The sequence below is a fragment of the Anolis sagrei genome, chromosome 5, assembly GCF_037176765.1.
Source record: "Anolis sagrei isolate rAnoSag1 chromosome 5, rAnoSag1.mat, whole genome shotgun sequence".
Classification (NCBI taxonomy): Eukaryota; Metazoa; Chordata; class Lepidosauria; order Squamata; family Dactyloidae; genus Anolis; species Anolis sagrei.
Window position 1 is genome coordinate 155,183,708 of NC_090025.1, and position 23,641 is coordinate 155,207,348.

The 23,641-nt window shown below is 36.8% G+C and overlaps 1 protein-coding gene across 2 annotated transcripts in view; it reads left to right on the plus strand.

Annotated features, from left to right (window-relative positions):
• Positions 1–23,641, plus strand: part of VEZT (vezatin, adherens junctions transmembrane protein) — a 36,028-nt gene that overhangs the window by 6,864 nt on the left and 5,523 nt on the right. The window contains exons 2-10 of one of the 2 annotated variants that reach the window (XM_060777298.2): positions 2,426–2,560; positions 8,865–8,954; positions 9,584–9,759; positions 11,487–11,762; positions 14,489–14,638; positions 15,509–15,656; positions 16,494–16,825; positions 19,925–20,118; positions 20,586–20,683. In XM_060777298.2, the coding sequence (XP_060633281.2) occupies positions 2,426–2,560; positions 8,865–8,954; positions 9,584–9,759; positions 11,487–11,762; positions 14,489–14,638; positions 15,509–15,656; positions 16,494–16,825; positions 19,925–20,118; positions 20,586–20,683 (1,599 nt within the window). The remainder of the gene's footprint in view (positions 1–2,425; positions 2,561–8,864; positions 8,955–9,583; positions 9,760–11,486; positions 11,763–14,488; positions 14,639–15,508; positions 15,657–16,493; positions 16,826–19,924; positions 20,119–20,585; positions 20,684–23,641) is intronic. The other variant, XM_060777299.2, reaches the window with a different exon arrangement.

Sequence of the window (23,641 nt, forward strand, 5' to 3'; positions counted from 1 at the left end):
GCCTAGGAAGAAGCTTTTATAATTCCCCTGTTTTTCTAGCTTTGGGTAGAAAAGATGAACCCAGAGTTGTTGACGGTGTCATATTGAATGGCCCCTAATTGTCCTTAGAGAAGAAAGCTTAGAGAAGACAATTATGCTGGGGGAAATGGAAGGAAAAAGGAAGAGGGGCCGACCAATGGCAAGATGGATGGATGGTATCCTTGAAATGACTGGATTGACCTTGAAGGATCTGGGGGTGGTGACGGCCAACAGGGAGCTCTGGTGTGGGCTGGTCCATGAGGTCACGAAGTTGGAAACAACTGAACGAATGAACAACAACAATTGTCCCTTTTATTACTTCCACGACAGCTCCAGAAGTTATGCCCTGGGCTGTTGATTTGAAGATCAGACCACCTACTAAATCAATCAAGAGGACATGGCTGATGGGGTGGTGGTGATGGTAGCAGCAGCTTGCTTAATTCATTTTGAAAACTAAATACAACAACATTTGGGAGACAATGTTGGCTTTTCTCTATTCAATTTCTGACTAAAAACCTGCAATCAGATTGGTGATTCTTTTCAAATTCTTACACTGAATTAACTTGCTACATTCTTGCAAATAACAGAGCTCTCTAGACCTGAAAATATTGTGCCCATTCAATTCAATAGCCAGGAGTGCTGAAGAGTCCAAAAATAAACACAATCTATAAATCCTTTCCTTTGGGTAAATGGTATAAATGTTAGCAGGGCCTACAAAGGTTGTTACAAAGTGGAGTCCATGACATGCAAGTGTGGAGAAGAGCAAACCACAGACCACCTACTACAGGGGTGAGAAAGCTGGTATATAAATACTGTAAATAATAAATAAATAAATAATACAATGCAACCTGAGCCCCACCACATGCATAATGGAGGACTTTCTCACAGTGACACCAGAGGCACTCCAAGTGGCCAGGTTCTGGTCAAAGGAAATTTAGTATGATGCCAAGTTTTTTGCATTTTTAAATACATTATAACCGTATCCTCAATGAGTTTTTCATTCCAGTGCCATATTATTATTATTTCCTTCAGCTTTTCATCTTATTGCCATCTCTTCATTTGCTTGGCTCCCTAGGTTTTAATCATACTCCCTCCATATTATTAACTCTTTTTTCTTCCACTGCCCACCATGGAAGATTAATCTCCTCTTTAGTCCCTGAGGGGCAAGAGATTTCCCATGTTTATTGGCATATTTTTGGAGTCTTGTTTTCTCCAATCCTTTTCTGGGGTATCAGTTTTCACCAAGTACTGTTCATTGAGAGTTCTTTTCCTCCTCCCCCCCCCCTTTTTTGTTTTGTTTTGTTCTGTTATAGAGTTCCCTGCCCTTTCTTTGATTTTAACACATGGTGCCTTCTGCTTCCTCTGACATTTTGTTTTATAGTTTTAAAGGATTTCTTCCAGTTCACCTTTTAGGTTTTGGTTCTTAAGTTATCTCTTGTACCTTTCCTTGACTCCAATATTGCACTTTCTTCTTTTCCACCCAAAGGAAAAGGAATCTAATGGTTTAGATTCAACCATTAGAAACCATTTTTTAGTTTATATATTGTTGCTCTGAGATACTTAGAGAACTAGGGTTCCATGACTTGTGATAACCCTTGTAAGCACCAACAGATAGCACATGTATGAATGCCCAAAAATAGCCATCTGTATCAAACTGTGGATCATAAAAAGGAAGGCACCCTGCTGCCTTCCCATTCCTTTTCTTCAAATAATTATTTACTTCCGAGGTAGTTAAAACGTTTGTGGACATTCCATGACACAAATCTGTTCAGCCAAAGGCTTAGCCACAAGCTCTACTAGAATACAGTATAATCCATTTATAATAGGCCCTGATGGAGTAAAGTTATTCTATCTAGGCTGTGCAAGTACTCATTACATAGATAAAAGAATTTATATAGAATTTACTGTTAACTAATCTAAACCATTATCAATTTATTAATGTTCCAACCAATGGTCGTATGCATTTACACCGACAAAAACAACGTCTAACAAACATCTATACAAAACACTGATTGAATCTAAACCATTAGAAACCATTTTGAATTAATGAACACTAGCTACATGTTTAATGTAATAACCAATTTTATTGGGACCGTTCTAACCAAGGGAAGGACTTGTTTCCAGCAACAAGACAAAGGGATTGACTGTTTCCTTGTGTTAAAAATAGACACTCTGACAATTCGATGACATTTTGTTTTGCAGAACATACATCTGGTGTCTAACTCATCAGTATAATTTCTTGTGATGCATTCCTGATTTGTGCAGAAATATTTCATCTAATATGTAAAATGTGGACATGCAAAGCACATATACACATGCTGTAGTTGAATAAACTGTAATCATTGTGAATTCAGGTGTACTTCATCAACCAGTCAATCTAATTATGTATATCGCTTTTATATTTTAGAATTCACCACTTTATCAGTACTTACAGGATTTGGGACACACTGATTTTGAAAAATGCTCATCTGTGGTACAAAAGCAAGAAGAATGTACAGCCAAAGAGGGACAAAAAGATATGGATACAAATCTCATTCAGAAGGCAAGTTGGTAATTCAGTAATTCATAACCTCATGCAGTTTCTGGTCTTTGTTTAAACAATCCCTTCATAGTGTGTCCTTTGTTTGCATATGAGTGTTGTTGAAAATCTGTATTAGTGAGCAGAACAGTCTTCCTTTGAGTCCTTTTCTGATAGTTCTCCAGAATTACAGCTTCTAGGACAGCCAAAGCAGGAGACAGGAACTTGTTCTTTTTTGTTTGCTGGTAGAGTCTTTTCGATAGAGATGTGTAGGCCTGTAATAGAATCAACCATGTTCCAATACATATTTTTGTTAGGAAAATAGCCATCCCTGTTTTCTCTGGGCCTTAACTTCTCTCTTTCTCTACATAGCCTTTGCCACGTCACAGTATTTCATCCCATTTAGTTATTATAGGTGTAGCTCTGTATAGCACAGGAATGGAGATTGTGACAGCTCTCCAGATGTTGTGGGTGTCTAATTACCAACATTCCTTATCAATGTTGGCATTGGCCAGGCCTGATGCAAGGTGCAGTCCCTAAACATCTAGAGCACTACACAATATCAAACTTTCTATCGACACATATCTAGGACTAAGAATCACTGGAGTCAACAGAAATTGTTTCTGAACAGAAATGTATAAGATTGTGCGGTGGTCATGTAGTGTGGACAATCTGTTTGCAGCCTCCTAAAACAAACCAGGCTCATCCAGTTTGCAGAGAGCATTTTATTTGTTTGTAGTGCTTACTCCATTGGAACAATGAAGGATTTAGTCAGAGTTGAAGCTTTGGAGCTTGAAAGATGCATGGCAGGAGAGCAGAATAGGAAAAAATAAGGTAGTTTTGCAAATGGGAACAGTTATGCCTATTTCTTGCTTCTGCCGCTCAGAGACTGCCCTTAATAAACTTCTTTCTTTAAATAGCACTGGCTAGGGAAAAGAAGATGAGATAATCCTTGTAGATTATTTTTAACACTCCAATTCCTGCAACATGTCACTGTTACAAATCAAAATTACACTACTTATCTTAATTGACATAGAGAATAATTTTTATATAGCTTTTAAAATTTCGGGCATGGGGCTTGCTTGCTCTATACCCTATAACCCCAGCTACATTTTTCATTTCAGTACCAAAAATTTTCAGGAACTTTGTCCTTAGACTATATCTAATACTTGGGCTAAAGCAGACGTTCCCATAGGGAACCCAACACTTTCATGCTGCTCCTAGGAAAAGAGCAACATAATGAATAGCTTGCCAGCAATATATGCCAAGCACAGTGAACTTGTATTGAGTTGGAACAAATAAGGCAGCTGCTAAATTCTTCTCTTGGGGTGGTATTAATTTACTTCTTGCTGAAAATTCTATCGGTTTTGTGCTGTACTATAGCACATCGTTGGAGGATTTCCAATGTAGTTATCTCTGCTTTTCATTTCTTCCTATTGGACAGTTTGTCTTTCAGTGGAAAGGCTCCAGCTACGTGTTAAATAGGAGGGAGGCTTCATTCCAGACGTCTTTGCCCATGAATGCCAGTTGGAGACTATTTCAGTATCCAAAAATAAGGAGATATATAAAAAGGCAGCAGATGTTGATCTGTACAGTCTGAAAAATGTGACATGACAGTAGTCATGACAAAATGAATATATTAGATGTGGAGTTGTTCATGTAAGCCAACAAGATAAAGAAGAGGAGAAAAAGACAAACACTGCTTAAATATAGGAATTATAATATTTACTATATAATAAAAAAAAGGTAGCTGTCTGCTCAGAAGCAAAAAAAGAACTATTTTAGTGGGTTTTTTTCTTCTGAGTTTTTTTTTTGTTGCTGTACAGTAAAACTGCTAAGGAACCACAAGGTATTGTCAGCGTGGTACCAAGGCAGAATGATATACTCTCTTGTGTTTCTTTATTTGTGCTAAATTAGAGGCAAGCTGGATTTGCAGGTGATACTCTGCATACAGGAATAGATTCTTCAGCTGTCCCTCATTTCACATCTAGTCCCCAATTTAAAAACTGGTTTACTACAGCTAGACACTGAATATAGATTGTGCAATGGGACAAGGTCTTTGGATGACCTTCTAGAAACTCTAGAGTTGTAAACTTATCCCCTGATTTGTAGCTGATTGTGAGTCAATAGTGGTTATTTTCAGAATCCACATTTTGATTGAAACATTTCTATGGTACTCATAGGCAATCCGTGAGATTCTAACACGTGTTCAATTCTGAACAAGACCTTTCAGATATTTGCTTTGCTTTTCCAGTTTTGTACAGGATACTGTACTTCTCAAATTTACAGTCATACTGGACAAAAATAAAATGCAATAAATAAATAGAGAGAGAAAGAGAGAGAATACTCCCTGCAGTGATTTGAAGGCTGTTGGTGCTAAGTTTAGAACTAGTTCCTGTATTTACAAGGAAATCCAGCAGGCAACTTCCTTTTTATCCTGTATATTGCTGATAACTGCAGTACAACAGCTCACAATAGCTTTATTCCAAATAATGCCTATTTTGTAATTTTTCCCTTTTAAAATTGCTAATGACTTTATTCAGTAATAAAAATTACATATTATCAGATAATATTTGCAGGACAACTGGAAAGCATCCGCCCCCAGGTCTAGTATATCCCAATTATTATAACACAGAAAGGGATCCATATAATTATTTATCACTCTCTTTCTGAGATCTGTATACTTTAAATGCAATTGTGAGAGTATTCCAAATATGCAACTTTGGAGAGAGATGTGTGTGATGTCTGGAATAGTTACCGTGTATACTCAAGTATAAGCCGAGTTTTTCAGCCCTTTTTGAAGGCTGAAAAAGCCCCCCCCCCCCTCGGCTTATACTTGAGACAAAGTTATTTATTATTTTACTCTGTTATTATTATTTTGTTACATGTAATAGCTTACTCTTTATTATTATTACATTTACATTATTTTACTCTATTATTATTATTACATTTATTATTTTACTCGATTATTATTATTATTTTTATTACATTTATTATTTTACTCTTTTTATTATTATTGGAAGGATACAGAAGCACATTTACATTGAAGAAGGTTAGAATAATGGCTTAATCAGAGTTGGACAGTCTTATCTTAAATATCAGTTTTAAGTAAATATTGAAAAACATGACATCTACTGATACCTCATATAATGTAAATTTTGTCTGTTTTTATTTTGAAATTTACCAGTAGCTGCTGGATTTCCCACCTTGGATTATACTCGAGTCAATACATTTTCTCAGTTTTTTGTGGTAAAATTAAGTGCCTCAGCATATATTTGGGTCAGCTTATACTCGAGTATATATGGTACTTATGTTATCTGCAGGCTGGTTCACTTGATGGCAGCAATCCCTAAGTATCCTAGAGCATGTAGAGGTTTTCTCTGAGTTTGTAAGAAAGTTGTGTTTGAATCTGGGCATTTTTGTCATGTCCGTGTGTGATCTGTATACATGGCAATTAAGATTTCTATGACACTCTGACTGTGCCACCATTCAATAGAAATAGACACTTGGATAGTTATAGATATCTTGTGACATCATCACTTTTATTTCTCATTTCGTCTAAAATACTTCAGCCTTCTTTTATTGCTGCATCCACTAGGCTTAGATAAGTGATTCCAATCATATACAAGAAAATAGCAACCATAACAGCAAGCATTCAGAATACTCTGTAAAGTTGCTTTAGTCATGCAAGGCAATTATGAATTCATTTGACAAAAGTTTAAACAGAAATCTTTATTAACATAAAAATGCCTGCATTGAAGAGGCTAAGCAAATATTGACAAGATATTGACAAGAAAGAACTTCTGTAAGTATTGGTTCCAGTGCTGACAGGGGGGCGTCTCTTGGAAATGCCAGCTTAGTAAAACTATGTTAGACACTTGAGGAGGACCCACTGGTGTAGATCTTAGTGTATGGATAGCATTATATGAGTGAAGTTGTCAGCTGTTATGGCAACTGTCCTTAGATGATGAGATCATCATCTAAAGGTAATCACCACATATGGCGTAACTCAAACAAGCTGTTTAAACACTTAAGTAATCTTACTGATGCAATACTTTGAATTTTAAAATATGATTGCCTTGCATTTAACGAAAATAACAATACCATGTTTTTATTTGCTTGTTTTACCAATGCAGTAGAAGCCAAGCAGTGGTTGACTTGAAAGCAATGTGATGACAATGTGCCTAAAGTTAAGCCTATTAACAACTTGTGGTTAAACTGGCTACTTGAATGAGAAACCTTCAGTTTTTTGACACTTTAAGAAGCTCAAGTAGAAATAGTTTCCGAGTTCATACTCAGCTGGACATTCAGGCTATGCTGAAGTTGAAAAAACATTGAACCAGAACCACCTTAACCACCAGTGCCCCTTTGTTTAAAGAAAATGAAGTTCTTAACGCTAATTATCTGATTTAATTACATTTGCCTTTGATCTGACTGACCTTTTACTTTCATAATTAGAGTTTCACTCCTAGTACCAGTTTGTGAGTGCTGTTTATACAACTGCCAAATTACATTTCAGGAAAAGCTGCATTTGGATTCTAGCTAAACGTAACCCCTTTAGCTTTAATTAGGCAAGTTTAGATGAAGGGTGCTATGAAAGAGAAGTAATCATGAAGCTTTTTAATTAAAATCTTTGTGAATAAAACATATTACAGGACCATCTCATCTACTTACATATTTAAGTTGAATATATATTCTAGTCTAAGCATACATTTCTACATTAAAATGACAGAATATATAGGCTATATATATTCTGCCAAATAGAATAAAACATGATCAGGCTTGTGTGTGATATATGTCATTAACATTTCCAATGGATAAAAACGCCACAACAAGATACACAAATAGTTTAATCAGTTGTTGAATAATGGGGCTTAAATCCAATCTCTAATCTTCATGAGATTGAGCAGGCCGATTGAATCGATGGGATTTATGCAAGTTCTGACTTAGCATTCAAGAGTTCACAACTGCACAGGGTAGATAATTTCCTACTCCCCATCAGTCCCAAAGGCTGCATAAGCACGTTGGGGCTGCAATCCAACATCTCCTTTGCTCAGCAGAAAGATCTGTGTGTGGACCTTTACCAGGCTGAGCCATGTGCTTATCAAGAATCACCTTTTCCTTGCTTTGTGAGGCATAGGCAAGCTCACAGAAACATTTGGCTACATCCCAACTTTGGCCCTCCAGGTGTTTTGGACTTCAACTCCCATGATTCCTAATAGCCGGTAGTCTCTTAGGAATGATCAGAGTTTACATCCAAAACACCTGGAGGGCTGAAGTTTGATCATGCCTGCTATAACCAGATGCAAATTTATGACATCAGCACTGAGATTCCTAGAGGATCCTGGTGGATCTCAGCATTGTGAGGCAACATCAGAGGCTTTCCACTATGTGATGGGTGATTGAGTGCTGCAGAAAAATTGAAATAATATCAACCCCGCCCCCATGCCTAAAAAAGGAGAGCCACACATGTATGGGGCAACTTGTGCAGATTTATTTATTTACTTTATTTTACCGCCTTTCTCAGCCCATAGGCGACTCAAAGCAGTTAACAGGGCAAAATTCAATGCTTACAATGTCATAAATACAATTAAAAACATAACATATAATAAAAACTAAACAAATCAATAAAATATAAATTCATAGTGTCTCCTTGTTTAAAACGTTGTCTGGACTCATTGTCTAGTCGTTCCATTTTCCTATGTCAGTTACTCTGCATTTGCAACCCTTGTTCAAAAAGCCACGTCTTGGCTTTTTTCCGGAATGTTAAAAGGGAGGTGGCTGATCTATAGGGATGGTTTTCCACAGCTGAGAGGCCACCACCGAGAAGGCCCTGTCTCTCAGATGACCCTAACAGGAGACTGGCTCATTTCTCCTCCTCTTCTCATTCAAAATGATAACAGGATAAGACACTGTGAAGCTTCCTCTCAATTAATTTTTTTGGGGAAAGAGGGAAAATATCGTATTTTAGAAGCATTGATGGGTTGTGAGGGGAATTGGGAAGCTGCAAATGGTTTTTTTTTAAATGTCTTTGAAATTTGGGTACACTTATTGACTATTTCTCTAAAGGTGGCACAGATTAAGTTTAATATTAATTTTTCACAGATTGGAAATCAAATGGAGTAACCTCATTTTTGTACAAACGTATGTGTAACTGTAAGAGTGACAAAACCTATGCCCAATCTTCTTGTGTAAAAACCTATTTCTTAACAGACATCCTTTTTTCATGTACTTAAATGAAATCAAGTAAATGAAATATATTCTTGTGAGTTAGGGAAATTGTTCATAATTAATGAACTACTATTGCTTCTTTCATTTTTTTTTATAGAAAAGTACTTTGTCAAACCTAGCTGAGAGATTTACCAGCTGGCTACTTTTTTTACCACACAAGAAAAAAGATGATGTGCTCCACCAGTTGGTAAGCATCTTTCATTGCCAACCCACTCTCCTACCAAAATTACTGTCCTGTTTCCCTTAATAATCATTTCTGTTTTTTAACAAATAATTTACTTCCACTTTTTAAAGAAAACTTAGCTTGATAGGGCATTGCTTGTTTTGTATATTACATAGCGAATAAAAATTGATCCGAATCATGCCTTATTTAGCAAAATTTCTGATAAAGGAGTCCTTTTTAGCATTTGTCCAGTTCTGTCTGGTGCTGGTATCAGTCTTGAAGTAGCTAGCTACATATTGCTCCCTTGCTGACTTTTCCTTTTACTTCCATCTTTTTTTTCTATTATTCCCCATGTGTTAAATTTCATATATTAATGTCTTTTTTGCTCCGCAAAGCGTCATGCATACTGATGCTGCTGTATACATATTAAATAATAAAGTTCTTAATCTAATTTTGGACCTACCTGGATTATACACATTAAAATGAATAGATTTTGTCAGTCACAGCTAGTTTAAGTCTCATGGACCTATTTCAGATACCATTAATGTTGATTTTAGGCCACAGAAAGCTTTGCATAGTTATAAAGAGAGTTTTATTTGACAAATGCTTGTAGTGCTCAATCAATGCTATTATTCTGAATCCTTTATATTAAGGATGTTGGTTTTCGCTCAGAGGCTCTCCACACTATCCTGCAACAGGAAGTTCTGCTGCAGGAGGATGTTGAACTGATTGAGCTGCTTGACCCCAGCATCCTGTCTGCAGGACAGCCCAAGCAACAGGAATGTGGACATCTTCCAACGCTACGCTCCCTAGCAACTCCTAATATTTGGTATTGACTTGAATTATGTGCCGGCAATAGGAATATTGTACTTGTCCTGTGGGCAATGTGTAGCCTGCAATTTGCATGTGATCCCCAAGGGACATTTTTTGTGGCTCAAATTTGTTCTCATTTTTTTTCAGAATTACTTCTTAAAACTCTGAAGTATACACACACACATCCTGCTATAATGTATATGTGTGTGTGTGTGTGTGTGCGCGCGAGCGGGAATTTCAGATTTTGTGGTTTTAAAAAAATATTCTGCCCCAGAATGTCTCAAAATGCTGTCTAAAGACCCAGGACACCCCCTATACCCACATGTCTCATCAAGAGTTTTCTGTTTGTTTTTCTTCGTTTGTTTATTTTGCTGGGAGCAGGTAAGACCCTGGAGGGCTTAGCCCTCTAATCTACCGCAGCAGCTCGCCATTTGTTTTAGGACTAGAGACCGGAGTGAGCAATGCTTTATGAATTCCCTTGTACTTTGTTTAACTTGTACTTTGCTGTGGTTAATTCAAACAACTATGTTCTTGTGCTCTGGGAGGCTCCATGCAGAAGGCCAGATATAGAGATTTTGTAATGCTTTGTTCTTAAGCAACTTTTGGGTTTGTCCTTCCTAGCTGCTTTTTAAAGCCAGACTCTGGTAAAAGTAATGGGGGAAAAAACAAACATTCTCACAGTGAACAAGAAAAGAATCAGATATAATTATCCACATTGATTAGCTGAGCTTTCATATCAAAGTATTTGTTGTGTTCTTGCAGAGGCCTGTAGTTTTGTAATCATTTTTCAAAATTACACTTTTGCAGACAAAAGCAAACAACACCTGAAGTTTGCAAAAGCTGCTACTAGGCACAATTTTTTCATAGTTTATCTAAAAATAACAAGCAAGCAATTTAAAAACCTGCTCACAAAGATGTCTTTTACATCCATCTTTTTTTTTTTTTACAAAATGGTTAAGAGTACATGACTCACAGTCTGAAAGAACAAACATTACCTTATTACTGGTTGCATTGTCAAGTTAGTATAGAGCAAGGCCATTATGTGCAGCCGCATCTTGAATTTAAGCTGAGAGGGAGTCAGAAGATGATTGTAGATGAAAATGATTCAGAGGCTGAAAATCCAAATCTCTTCTTAATTTGGTAAATTAGCCCACTTACACTATCATTATGTATTAAAACTGGACAAGTACTTTTTAATATTTTAAAATAAAGAGAATACCTGTATTTTTCTGTACAACTAAGACCAAAATGAGAAATAACATTAACCCATGTCTTGACTGGTACTTTTTGTTCTGGGGGGCAGAAGACACACTGTTGCCTCTGTGCAGCTCATCTAAAATCCTTACTTTCTCTGTTATTTGATATATGCAGCTCTTCTGCTGCAGTGGAGAAAATGGTTATATTTCTAACAAAATTAATTATAACTCTGTATTTTCTTATTTTTTGTGGGCATCCCTCTTTATCTTCACATCAGTTGCAGTAGTGATTTCTCTCATTGGAAGACAGAAATGAAGCCATTTATTTTAACATCATTGGTTGGAATGATACGAGCACACCTTGCCTGGTATTTCTGTTTTCATAAAGGCCAGAGTGTATTCCATTCTTTTTAAAATGAAATAGCGGAATCTGAATTGGCTAACAGTATAAAATATAGATGGCCTGTCCAAATCCTTAGTGAAATTCAGGATGATGAAGGATGTGGTATCCTTAGGAGTTCCTTACTTATTTTTCTTGTGTTTTCAGGGATCTTTCATTATTGTTTGCCATCATCAGCACCCTGGTTGTGCTTCCTTCTTTGTGGAATGGGTTCCTTGGACTTGTGTGGGGAATAGGCCTGTTGGTCTACTTAAGCTTGAGAGCTTTGGACACATTGAGGACTGCCAAGCTGCAAATGTCTCTCAGAAAATGTCATCTCCAACTAGAAGATATAGTAGCAAATTGCCGAGCATTCACCAATCTTGTGAGGAAAGCTCTACGGCTCATTCAAGAAACTGAAGTCATTTCCAGAGGATTTACTCTGTAAGTCTGACATTTGGATTTTTTTAAAAAAAATCATTTTCATCTGTTGAATATTTGTACACAAACGCACATAATGGAAATAGCGAAAAAGTCTGTTTTCTTTTGTTATTGTTGTTGGTGGCTGTTTTGACCTTTGACACAATTTTTAGCAACTCAGAGCATGTCAGTAAAGGACATTACAAAGAGTGTAAACCTATTTTATTGCTACTTGTTTTATTTGTGTTGGTCGTATCTGATAAAAGTAAAGAAGAGTGACAAAGAGATCAATAGTTCCCATTTATCTACTTCGATAATAGATTATATAAATGATTAGTAGCAATCTGCAAAATCAAAATACTTGTGCTTATTTTCTGTTGTGGTCAAACATTGCTTTTATCTATAAAACATTTGCTTCCAAATTAGTATGTTAATAAAATGGAAAAGGCAAATAAACCAGAAAACAACCACAGTTCAAGTTTCTTAAACTTATATATGTATATACAATGTTTTGATCTTATAGAGCATATGCTTTTAGTACTAGCTCAACAATATGATTTGCAACTGAAAGCAATGACATTCAAAAATGAAACTCATCTTAAAGAGAGAAAATTTCCTAACCATGGATAATAAACTTAAATTTAGCTTCACTGACAAAAACAACCTTTTTATGTTTAGGCATGTTGTAAAGCAGGCCAAGTCTGTTCTTGATGAAGTAACATGTACTTAAGAATGGTTAATCCTATAGTTAAAATAACAAGTCAAAAAGAGCTTATTTAGTGTTTAACTGCAGTCTGCACAAGCCCTTAAGCAAAACGAGGTCCTTAATTTTCATAACTGAGCCTTGTGGGTAGGTTTGTTTAGCTCTCCAGTTGAAAACTAGGTCAATGAGCAGGATCCAGTTATGTGATAGCTTGAGCAAAGGACACTTTTTCCAGCTCCTTCAGAACCTATTGTGTTCTGGCAGGTGTCTAGTGCCTCACACGCAAGTGTTCCCTGAGTAAAGCTGGGAAGACTCAGTACTGTGAATGAGTGTAGCAAAACGAGTACGTTGAAGTGCTTGGAGCTGTGCTAGGTCTTGGAGAATAGTCTATCATATCAGGGTGAAAATCATGCAAGCTTATTGACCACCACAGTTAAAACTGCCATAAAATGTTTATACTGCCAAGAATCAGACTCTTTCTATTAGTTCAGAAAGATTTTGGAATTTTTTTATTCTAGTTTAAAAAAAACCCAACACTAAGATATATCCCTGCCTTTTAATTAAAATGCCAATCTGGTTCTGCTCAGACTATGACTGTGTTACTTGATAAATAAACAAAAAACTTCACTTGTAGTTATGGATCCAAGCCATGAGGTCACTTAACTATTTGCTTCTATTTTTTCCCTTTAATGAACAATAGCTCAAGAAAGGGCTTTTTGCTGCAGTGCTAAGTGAATATAAGGTCAACAAAATTATGTTTTGCTATAAATGTTTTGACTACATTACCATCTTGAAACAAATAAATAAGCAAACAAGCTGTCAGAAAAAAGTTTGCTGAAAAAAGATGGGTAAAATAGTTCTTTTAATTTGGCTCATATACCCTTTATTTAGTTGAAGAAATTATTATTATCATAATCATTATAATGTTGTTGTTGAACATTTGTTCTCTGTTTTTCAATAAAAATGGAGGTGGAGGCAAGCCACAGATAATACAGAGCAAAGAAATGAGAGGGAGAGAAACTTTGTAGTAGACTTTGGTCTCCTTCCTGTCTGAGACTAAGATGTGTTTTCCTTCGACTGTTTTAGAATACCATTGGATTATGCTCCCAAATGCATGCTTATTTAGAAATCTAATATATGTTTTAATTGCTCATATTTTCAGTGATCATATGCCAAAAGCAACTATGATGGACTAGCTGTTATTCCTACAGCGCATAATATATAGAAGATCACAATACTTGTGTGGTTTATGACACTTAGCACTCCTGGGTCTGCCAGTCTTTTGAAATTGGAGAGGCCAAAGACTCATGTGTGCAAATTTTATAAGACTGTGAAGAATAATCTATCTTAAGAGAAACAGCATATATATATATATACACACACACATGCGCACGCACACAAATGTAACTTTAGGTGTCATGCCATTTATTTGTTCATATATTTATGTGAGAGTGCCTTGGACTGCGAGAAGATCCAACCAGTCCATCCTCCAGGAAATAAAGCCCGACTGCTCACTGGAGGGAAAAATACTAGAGACAAAGTTGAAGTACTTTGGCCACATCATGAGGAGACAGGAAAGCCTAGAGAAGACAATTATGCTGGGGAAAGTGGAAGGCAAAAGGAAGAGGGGCCGACCAAGGCCAAGATGGATGGATGGCATCTTTGAAGTGACTGGACTGACCTTGAGGGAGCTGGGGGTGGTAACGGCCGACAGGGAGCTCTGGCGTGGGCTGGTCCATGAGGTCACGAAGAGTCGGAGACGACTGAACGAATGAACAACAACAAATATTTATGTGAAATATTTTGCATGTTTTTCTCTTTTATGTAGTGGGAGCTTGAAGTTAAGCTTGTGCATTGGACTTTACTACTCACAGTGATGGGCTTTTTTGCAGCATCAATAACTTACAGAATTCTAAAATTCACCATTAATATTAAGATATGTATACTGATGTATTCTATGAGGAAAATGACAATATTATTGTTTTATATTGTGTTTTTATAATTCTTTAGGACATCTGTACAGTTGTATCACATTTTACTTTTCAAGTTTGCTTGACAGGGTCAGTGCTGCTTGCCCATTTAATAAAGCTGGACAACATCCTTGTCAGCATCTCATGGGTCTCCGGAAAGCTGTGTACCGATCCGTAAGAGCCAATTTCAGAGCCTCAAGACTTGCCACCTTATATATGCTGAAAAAATATCCTTTTGGAACTATGAGTCCTGCAGCTATCCCTCCACCCTGAGTGCCTTTCAGTCTCTTATGCATTTTGCTCTTTTCCTCGTCAGTTATTCTTGTCAGAGAACATTCCATCCAGTCCTATCAGTGTTTCCTGGGCAGACTCTTACTGTCTTCTAGAAGTCTTAGGGCTTTGTTAGTAGTCGTAAAATTAGATTCTTAAATTGGGATAACCCCCTTAAATCTGTTGGGATTTGCAGGCAAATTAGCATGTGTAGGATTGCAGGGCAAACTACTGTCAGTCTTTTGTGCATCCCCTAGCCATTTTACATCTATTCTAACCATGACTTATATGGTTGTGATATTTTATATGGCTTTAATTTTGCCATTGTAATATGGGAGCAAGTTATGGGATGCATCATGAAATAACATGGCCCGTTGGAAAAGACAATAATGGTAAGCAATATTAAGGCAGTAGAAAAGAAGTCCGACTATGGGAGGTGGCGCTCATTTCCATTTCTAAGCTGAAGAGCCGACGTTGTCCATAGATGCCTCTAGGTCATGTGGCCAGCATGACTGCATGGAGTGCCGTTACCTTCCTGCCAAAGCAGTACCTATTGATCTACTCATATTTGCATGTTTTTGAACTGCTAGGTTGGCAGAAGCTGGGGTTAACAGTGGGAGCTCATCCCACTTCCCAGATTTGAACCATCGACCTTTCAATCAGCAAATTCAGCAGCTCAGCAGTTTAACCCACTTCGTGACCAGGGGCTGTCATATATATATATATATATATATATATATCTCCATTTTGCATGTTTTAGGGACATATCTTTGACTGTAACATGTAATACAAAAAGCTTCTTGAATTGCCTTAACCCAAAACTAAACTTACCCATTGAATTCTGAGAGTGACAATGTGACAAATTACATCTGTGTTGTGCCTTTTAAAGAATTGGGCCTGGGACTAAGTGAAGAACAAGTGTCAGAAGAAGCAGCACATAATTTTACAGATGGCTTCAGTCTGCCTGCACTAAAGGTAAATCCACACTTCAGGTTGATTTTGTTGACCTACTTCTTTTGCAGCTACAGCTAGTTTGTAGTTTAGATTATACTGAATTACATTATTTTAAGGGGAGAGAGTTCAGAGCTCAGGTATATTTCTGTAATATTTTAAATTGTTGTAATATTTTTGTGTTTTCCACAAACATATTTGTACATATTGACCGTTGGTGCTATGGTGCTTGTATAACTGTGAACTTAGAAACCATTTTTAATTTGTGGTATAAATTTATGCAATAACAAAATATAGTTTCCTCCCATCTTTTTGTACAAAGTCTTGAAATAATTCAAACCATGTGAGAACTTACTGCCATCTTTATGTATTTTGCATTATAATAAACAGTTTAATGGGAGTAACAGAGACTGAATTACAGCTGTTAATAAATTGCTGAAATAATTAGGTGTCCCCAAGACCTAATATTTGAAAAAGATACTTGGCTGGAATCCTCCTGGTGACATAAATAGTTGCAGTGTCAAATTAAGCCTAGATATATCTTTTAATGGTCACTGGACCATTAAATTCTCCAGAGGTTCCCAATGACCTTTGCTTACTATTTGTGAGTCAGGACAGGGGCTGGTTGTGTTCCCACTGCAATATATGATCAGGGCCATTAAGTTAAATATATTGCTAGAGTTTCATTTAGATGATTTAAAACATTTCCCTTCTGGCTCATCAATCATCTGAGATGATCTAGTTTAGATCACATTGTTCTTGGTCCTGTTTTTGAAATACTTTTTATGGGCAAGCAGGGGAAATGAAAACAGAATGCTTTTGTTGCAATAAGGAAGGTTGTGATTTTTCTGTCTTTTCAAGGTTCTATTTCAGCTTTGGGTTGGGCAAAGTTCTGAGTTCTTCAGGCGGCTTGTTCTTCTGCTTTCGCCTTCCAATGCATCTGTCAAGACTCTGATTACGGCAGAACGTTTGCCTCTTTCTGTCTTTTCTGATGTGACTCAAGGCCTCCCTCATGCTCATGCTGCTTGCTTAGAAGAACTTAAACGAAGCTATGAGTTCTATCGGTATTTTGAAACACATCACCAATCCAGTCTGGAAAGATCAGTCAAAACTCAACAGAAATCAAGAGAGCTAAACCATCTCCAAACAGCAGTGCGTAGTTTGCAACTCCATCTAAAGGCCTTACTGAATGAGTAAGTTCCTCTCTGAGAGAGACTTTCTCAGTATAGTTGAAATTTTGAAAAGAACAAATTTGGAAATATAATATTACAACCAAAAAAAATTGATAGATTTTGAGGGAAATATGCTCATGTAAGTTACTATCCTTGTTAGCCTAGAACTTATTTAGCCAAATTATGTCTTTCTTATTCCAAAAAAGGGGATAAAATGATTTTTCTACTTCTGTATGAGCTGTATATAATATATGGTATTGTATAAAAATCCCTGAGATATATGGAAATAGCTGTGTTGCCATTGCAGATAAAACATATGGTGTATGAAAGCAAAGAACCGCAATTCAAAAGAGTTTTGTGTGACTAAAACCTATCCATTTTAATAGTGTTATTTCATGAAAAACATTTAGCTACAATAAGTTTTATTGGCTACTCACCCGTTAATGTGTATTTAATTTTATTATTTACTGAAAATACTTAAAATATGTCAATGTTTGCCTCTAAAGAGGATGTTCATCATGAATGATGTACTTCACTTTTCATCAAAGACACGGTTGAAAGCCAAAACAATAATAAATCCCCTATCTATTCCTACTTCCTTTTTCTGGTGAATTCCAACAGTCCTTTATATAAATACTGAGAAATAAGTCCACTTTCATTTAAAGAGACTTTCTCTCAGGCAAATGTTTGTCAGACTATAGCCTTAAAAAAGTTGGTTATTACTGAATATATGAAAAGATGACATGCTGAGTTGGACCATTGTTTCCATCTATCTTCAGTTAACAGCAGTTCTCTAAGAATAGCAGAGGTATGGGGAATGCACCTATGGCTTTCACCTTGCCTTTTATCCCCATTCTACAGCATTCATTATTACAGTAATTCCTTTCCACGAGGAAGACTTATTTTATTTTGAATGTATGGCATTATCTCAAGCCTGTTTTAGAATATAACTATTAGTCATACTGTATTATGGTTTACCCAAAACTCCTTGTACAAGTTTTAATTAATTAATTGATTTACTTTATTTTTATTCAATTTTCTCCTACAGGGTGAGGCAGCATAACTTCCTTTTTTCAAAACTTAATAAAACCCATTGTATGAATCAGATTTTTTTTTATAATGTAGGCGCATACCTAAAGTTTTGTTTTACGTAGTTTTGAAGATCAAATTAGGTAGGTGACGTCCCCCATTCTCCATATGCTGAGTAAACCGATTTCTGGCGATTGTCATGACTCTTGCCAGCATAGCAGGCGTTATGTTGGCAATTTTTTCCTGGATGTTTGTCTTCAAATCTTGTAGGGTTCTTGGATGGTTCACATAAACACGGGATTTCAAAAAACCCCATAGAAAAAAATCACAAGGGACCAAATCTAGAGAGCGGGCCGGCCACTCCAAATCCGTTCGAAAAGTAGGCCTCAACAGCAAAAGCTGTTCCAACGCATGATGGCGACTGAACTGTGTCAGGACAAAACTTTATATTCCGCCTCTCGAACGAGACCACTAGCGCTCCACTACGTCTTCAACCGACTGAATGGCATGCATTTGAAAAAAGGAAGTTATGCTACCTCACTCTGTATTATAGGGACTCATGCTTGCTCACACTGAATATAAAATAATGTTAATTAAAAAAATCACAAAGACATTAAAATGTCATATAGATAGAGATTTTAAAAACCATTTATATTGTTTAAACCATAAAATATTGAAATATTAAAATGTATTAAAATGTTACACAAGCATTTAAATGCCCAGTTGTTATTAGGTTATAAATGCTTGATGGCAAAGAAATATTTTCACCTTGATGATGAGTACTTTTCTGAAAGTAATTTCACCAAGATTTGTTTGTAGTTTAAATGTTTATCCTACTAGTTCCCAAAATAATAGTTAAGCACAATACAGTTATATGGACAAAATTATAAACATTTCTTGTTCTGAACAACAAAATGGTCCCATACCATCTTAAGTAAATTTCTTGTTCCATTGTATAGAATGAACATTTGGAAACATTGGCTAGAATTTATTAATTTCGTTGATAAAAATATTGAAATCCTGTCCCTATATTCAAAGATTTCAGGGTGGCATACAATAAAATTAATTCAAACAAGTTAGTTTTTTTTTCTTTTCAGGAGTGACTTGAGAAACTGCAAGTTGCTTCTGGTGAGAGAAAATTGGCCATCTGCAAGGACGTTGCCCAGGGGCGCCTGGATATTTTAGCATCCTGTGGGAGGCTTTCTCTCATGTCCCTGCATGGGAAGCTAGATCTGACAGGCGGGAGCTCACCCCACTCCTCGGATTCAGAGTCATCAAACCCTGACTCTGAAGACTTTAATAAACTCAACAATGCTCACGGTCCATAATTATACTGTTAGCTGAATTTACAAATCCAGCTATGTATCAGTTCTCAATACTGAGAGCTAGATTTTCGTCCAAATACAAAAACTATTTTTAAGCCAAAGGATTTTGTCTTATTTTGGTGTTTTGTACTGGTTCCTTTGCTCTCCTCTTTCAGATCTAAGCAGCTGCTTTGTTCTTTGTGTTTTGTCTAGTTAATGCATCTATTAGTACGCTAATTAACACATTTCCATGTCAGGGCTGGTATTACATGGCATGTTGCTAAACCTAGAGATTCCAAACCATGCTACCAAGGCTCTTCCTCAACATTTCTCTACCTCTTTCACTAGGACAAAATAGTAGATAGGAGCAAGGACAATATAGAGCAAGCCCTGCATTTTCTACCTTCTCACTCTTAAAAGGCTTTGTGGATTGGAGGTAAAAGGAGAAGGCATGCAAAGTAGCAACAATCATAGCTGCATGGAAGAGGTAGATCTACTATGTGGTTTTGCTAAAGCTCCCTCAGTTCCCGCAGCTATTATCCTTAATAAAAACAACCAGGAGCTAGAACTGGTCCAGGTTTGGATCTTACCAATGCACCCAGATCTTGTCAGATATTTTAAGACAAATCAAAAGGAGCACTTTTTTCCATTTTAACCAACTTAGGACAAAAAGCATCAGGTTCAAACCAGAGGGGGAGAGGCATCAAAGACATTTAGAAAACATTTAACCAAGTAATAAGACAATGTTTGAGGATTGTTTTTGTTTTTTTCTTCTTTTTTTGTTCAGAGTAATAATTCTTGAAGATGAGCTTGAAAAATTTATTAGTTCCAAAGAAAGTCAAGAAATAACCACAGAAGCCTATCAGATTGTAGAAAAAAAACTGCAACTCATCCAGCCTCACATGCAAGCTAGCAACAGCTGTTGGGAGGAGGCCATTTCTCAGGTGGACAGAATGGTTCGAAGAAACCCAGATAGAACAGGTATATTGTCTTCCTAATTCTTACAGTGTAATAATTAAGAAAGGAATATAAAGTTGTAGAGACCATCTGTAAAATATCATGTAGGTGCTCTGGTATCTACAGTGGGGGGGGGGGGGGGTCATAAAACCAAACTTCAGTGGATACCAAGGGCCCACTGTATATGAGAACATTCCTGGCTTCATGGAGTTGTTCAGCATGGTATGATACTGTTAAATAGTAGTTGGTAGATTGTTCTGCATCCTGACCCTATGCAGACATTTGCTGTTTGCAGCTGTGTTATAATCTATTCCGGAAGGAACTGAACTGTCCTAATCAGCATGTCCTAATTCAGAGCATTTTAAAAAACAAAAACAAAAAAAAAAGGACAAGAGGTAGTGATGAATTTTTGTTATGTTCATTAATTAAGACCCCCATTTTTATGTTACAATGACTCCCACTTTCACTGCTATTTATCTTCCTACCATTAGAAAAACCTGAACCATCATGTGAGAACAAGCACTGCACAATACCCTTGCAACAGCCAACTCTACACATAGAGGATAAAGATCCAATCCCTGAAGAACAGGTAAAGGTTTTATAGGGCAGTAACATGAAAATAGATTTTATATTTTGTATAAAGAAATTCTTTTCTTTTTTCTTTTTTTGCTATCTGTGTGCAGATATGAGTTTTATATACAATACTTATTCTACTGAAAAGTCATTTCTAATACAATTAGCAGTTATCTGTAGGCTTATTTATTTATCGTGTCATCAGCAACCATTGTATTACAATTCTAACAGAGCAAAACAAACACAGAGATTAAAAAGAAAAAGAAAAAAAAAGAAAGAAAAAAAAACCACACAGATTTTGTAAATTTGGTATTTGGTTAAATGTCCTTTGACCAGTATCTGGCCACTTGGAGTGCCTCTGGGGTTGCCGCAAGAAGGTCCTCCATCGTGCATGTGGCAGGGCTCAGGGTGCATTGCAGCAGGTGGTCAGTGGTTTGTTCTTCTCCGCACTCGCATGCCGAGGATTCCACCCTGTAGCCCCATTTCTTAAGATTGGCTCTGCATCTCGTGGTGCCAGAGCACAATCTGTTCAGCGCCTTCCAAGTCGCCCAGTCTTCTGAGTGCCCAGGGGGGAGTCTCTCATCTGGTATCACCCATGAATTGAGGTGCTGGGTTTGGGCCTGCCACTTTTGGACTCTCACTTGCTGGGGTGTTCCAGCGAGTGTCTCTGTAGATCTAAGAAAACTATGTCTTGATTTAAGTCGTTGACGTGCTGGCTGATACCCAAACAGGGGATGAGCTGGAGATGTCTCTGCCTTGGTCCTTTCACTATTGGCTGCTACTTCCCGGCGGATGTCAGGTGGTGCAATACCGGCTAAGCAGTATAATTTCTCCAGTGGTGTGGGGCGCAGACACCCCGTGATAATGCGGCATGTCTCATTAAGAGCCACATACACTGTTTTAGTGTGATGAGATGTGTTCCACACTGGGCATGCATACTCAGCAGCAGAGTAGCATAGCGCAAGGGCAGATGTCTTCACTGTGTCTGGTTGTGATCCCCAGGTTGTGCCAGTCAGCTTTCATATGATGTTGTTTCTAGCGCCCACTTTTTGTTTGATGTTCAGGCAGTGCTTCTTGTAGGTCAGAGCACGGTCCAAAGTGACTCCCAGGTATTTGGGTGCGCTGCAATGCTCCAGTGGGATTCCTTCCCAGGTAATCCTCAGAGCTCGGGATGCTTGTCTGTTCTTAAGGTGAAAGGCGCATGTCTGTGTTTTAGATGGATTGTATTAGGCTGTAGGCTTGTATTGTACCAAATAGTGGCACTCCCTGCTATAGTCTACATAACTTTGACTGTAGTCCTTTAGGTGCTAAACTGGAAGAAGTCGCATATATTGCAATGAGAATTTCTTTTAAACAGACATGTATAAAATTGAATTGCTGCTCATTTCCAGAGCTGGATCATCATAAATATAGAAAGACCTAAATTATTAGATTATTTAAAAATAATGCAAACATTCATTTTGATGTTGGCATATTCTATGCATTTTTGAAAACAGTATAAAATATGTCCTCAGACTTGTTTCTTCACTTCAGCAAAGTATTTTTTGAACTCAAGAAAGATACTTCAATTGATGAATATACACAATATATACTGTATATACTTGAATATAAGTTGAATTTTTCAGCCCATTTTTAGGCTGAAAAAGTCGTCCTCAGCTTATATTCGAGTCAAAGTTATTTATTATTTTACTGTTATTATTTTTATTATATATATTATTTTACTCATTATTATTATTACTACATTTACATTATTTTACTCTATTATCATTGTTAATACATTTATTATTTTACTCTGTTATTACATTTATTATTTTTCTCTATTGTTGTTATTACATTTATTATTTTACCTTATTATTAGTACGTTTCCATTATTTTACTCTCATTATTATTAAAAGGATACGTAAGCACATTTAGTTGGACAGTCTTAAATTACAGTTTTATGTAAATATTCAAAAACTTTTAACCTACTCAATTAATGTAATTTTATTGGTATCTACTTTTATTTTGAAATTTACCAGTAGCTGCTGCATTTCCCACTCTCGGATTATACTCGAGTCAATATATTTTCCCAGTTTTCTGTGGTAAAATTGGTGCCTCGGCTTATAATCAAGTATATACTGGTATTTTAACAAATAACTCTTTTTAACTTTTCCAATATCAGCTTATTAATGTTTTTCTCTTACCATCCTTTTTTAATTTTTTTGGTAGCAGTCCGACCACAATTCCTGCTGTCATTTCTGTAACTTTTGACTTTCAGGCAGGAAGGATTACATATTTATATGATGTTTGAATAAGTTCCATGTTATGTTATTTGTGGTCCACAGCTGACCCAGAAGGCTTGTTTGTATAAGATCCAATATGTGTTTGCATAGCTATACACATACATTCTGCAAATTCCAGCTCTTAATAATTTTGTGCCAAAGTAGTAGCACAAATATTGTAAATCCCCAAAGATTCCGGAAATTAGAAATGTAGGGATCAGAAACAAGAAAACGCAATTTAAAGTTTTACAAGTTTAACTTTCGGAAACTGTTAAATACCTTTTAGCTTTAGAGGGTGGGATTTTCTTTCCTAAAATCAACAGCCATCACATTAATTGGTATCTGTCATAGTTACGAGTGTTAGATTAGGTCTAAAGAACCATGCTGTGATGGAAAAGAGCAACAAGCTTTGCTTGTGAATTCTTGCATAATCATAGAATCATAGAATCAAAGAGTTGGAAGAGACCTCATGGGCCATCCAGTCCAACCCCCTGCCAAGAAGCAGGAATATTGCATTCAAATCACCCCTGACAAATGGCCATCCAGCCTCTGCTTAAAAGCTTCCAAAGAAGGAGCCTCCACCACACTCCGGGGCAGAGAGTTCCACTGCTGAACGGCTCTCACAGTCAGGAAGTTCTTCCTAATGTTCAGATGGAATCTCCTCTCTTGTAGTTTGAAGCCATTGTTCCGCGTCCTAGTCTCCAAGGAAACAG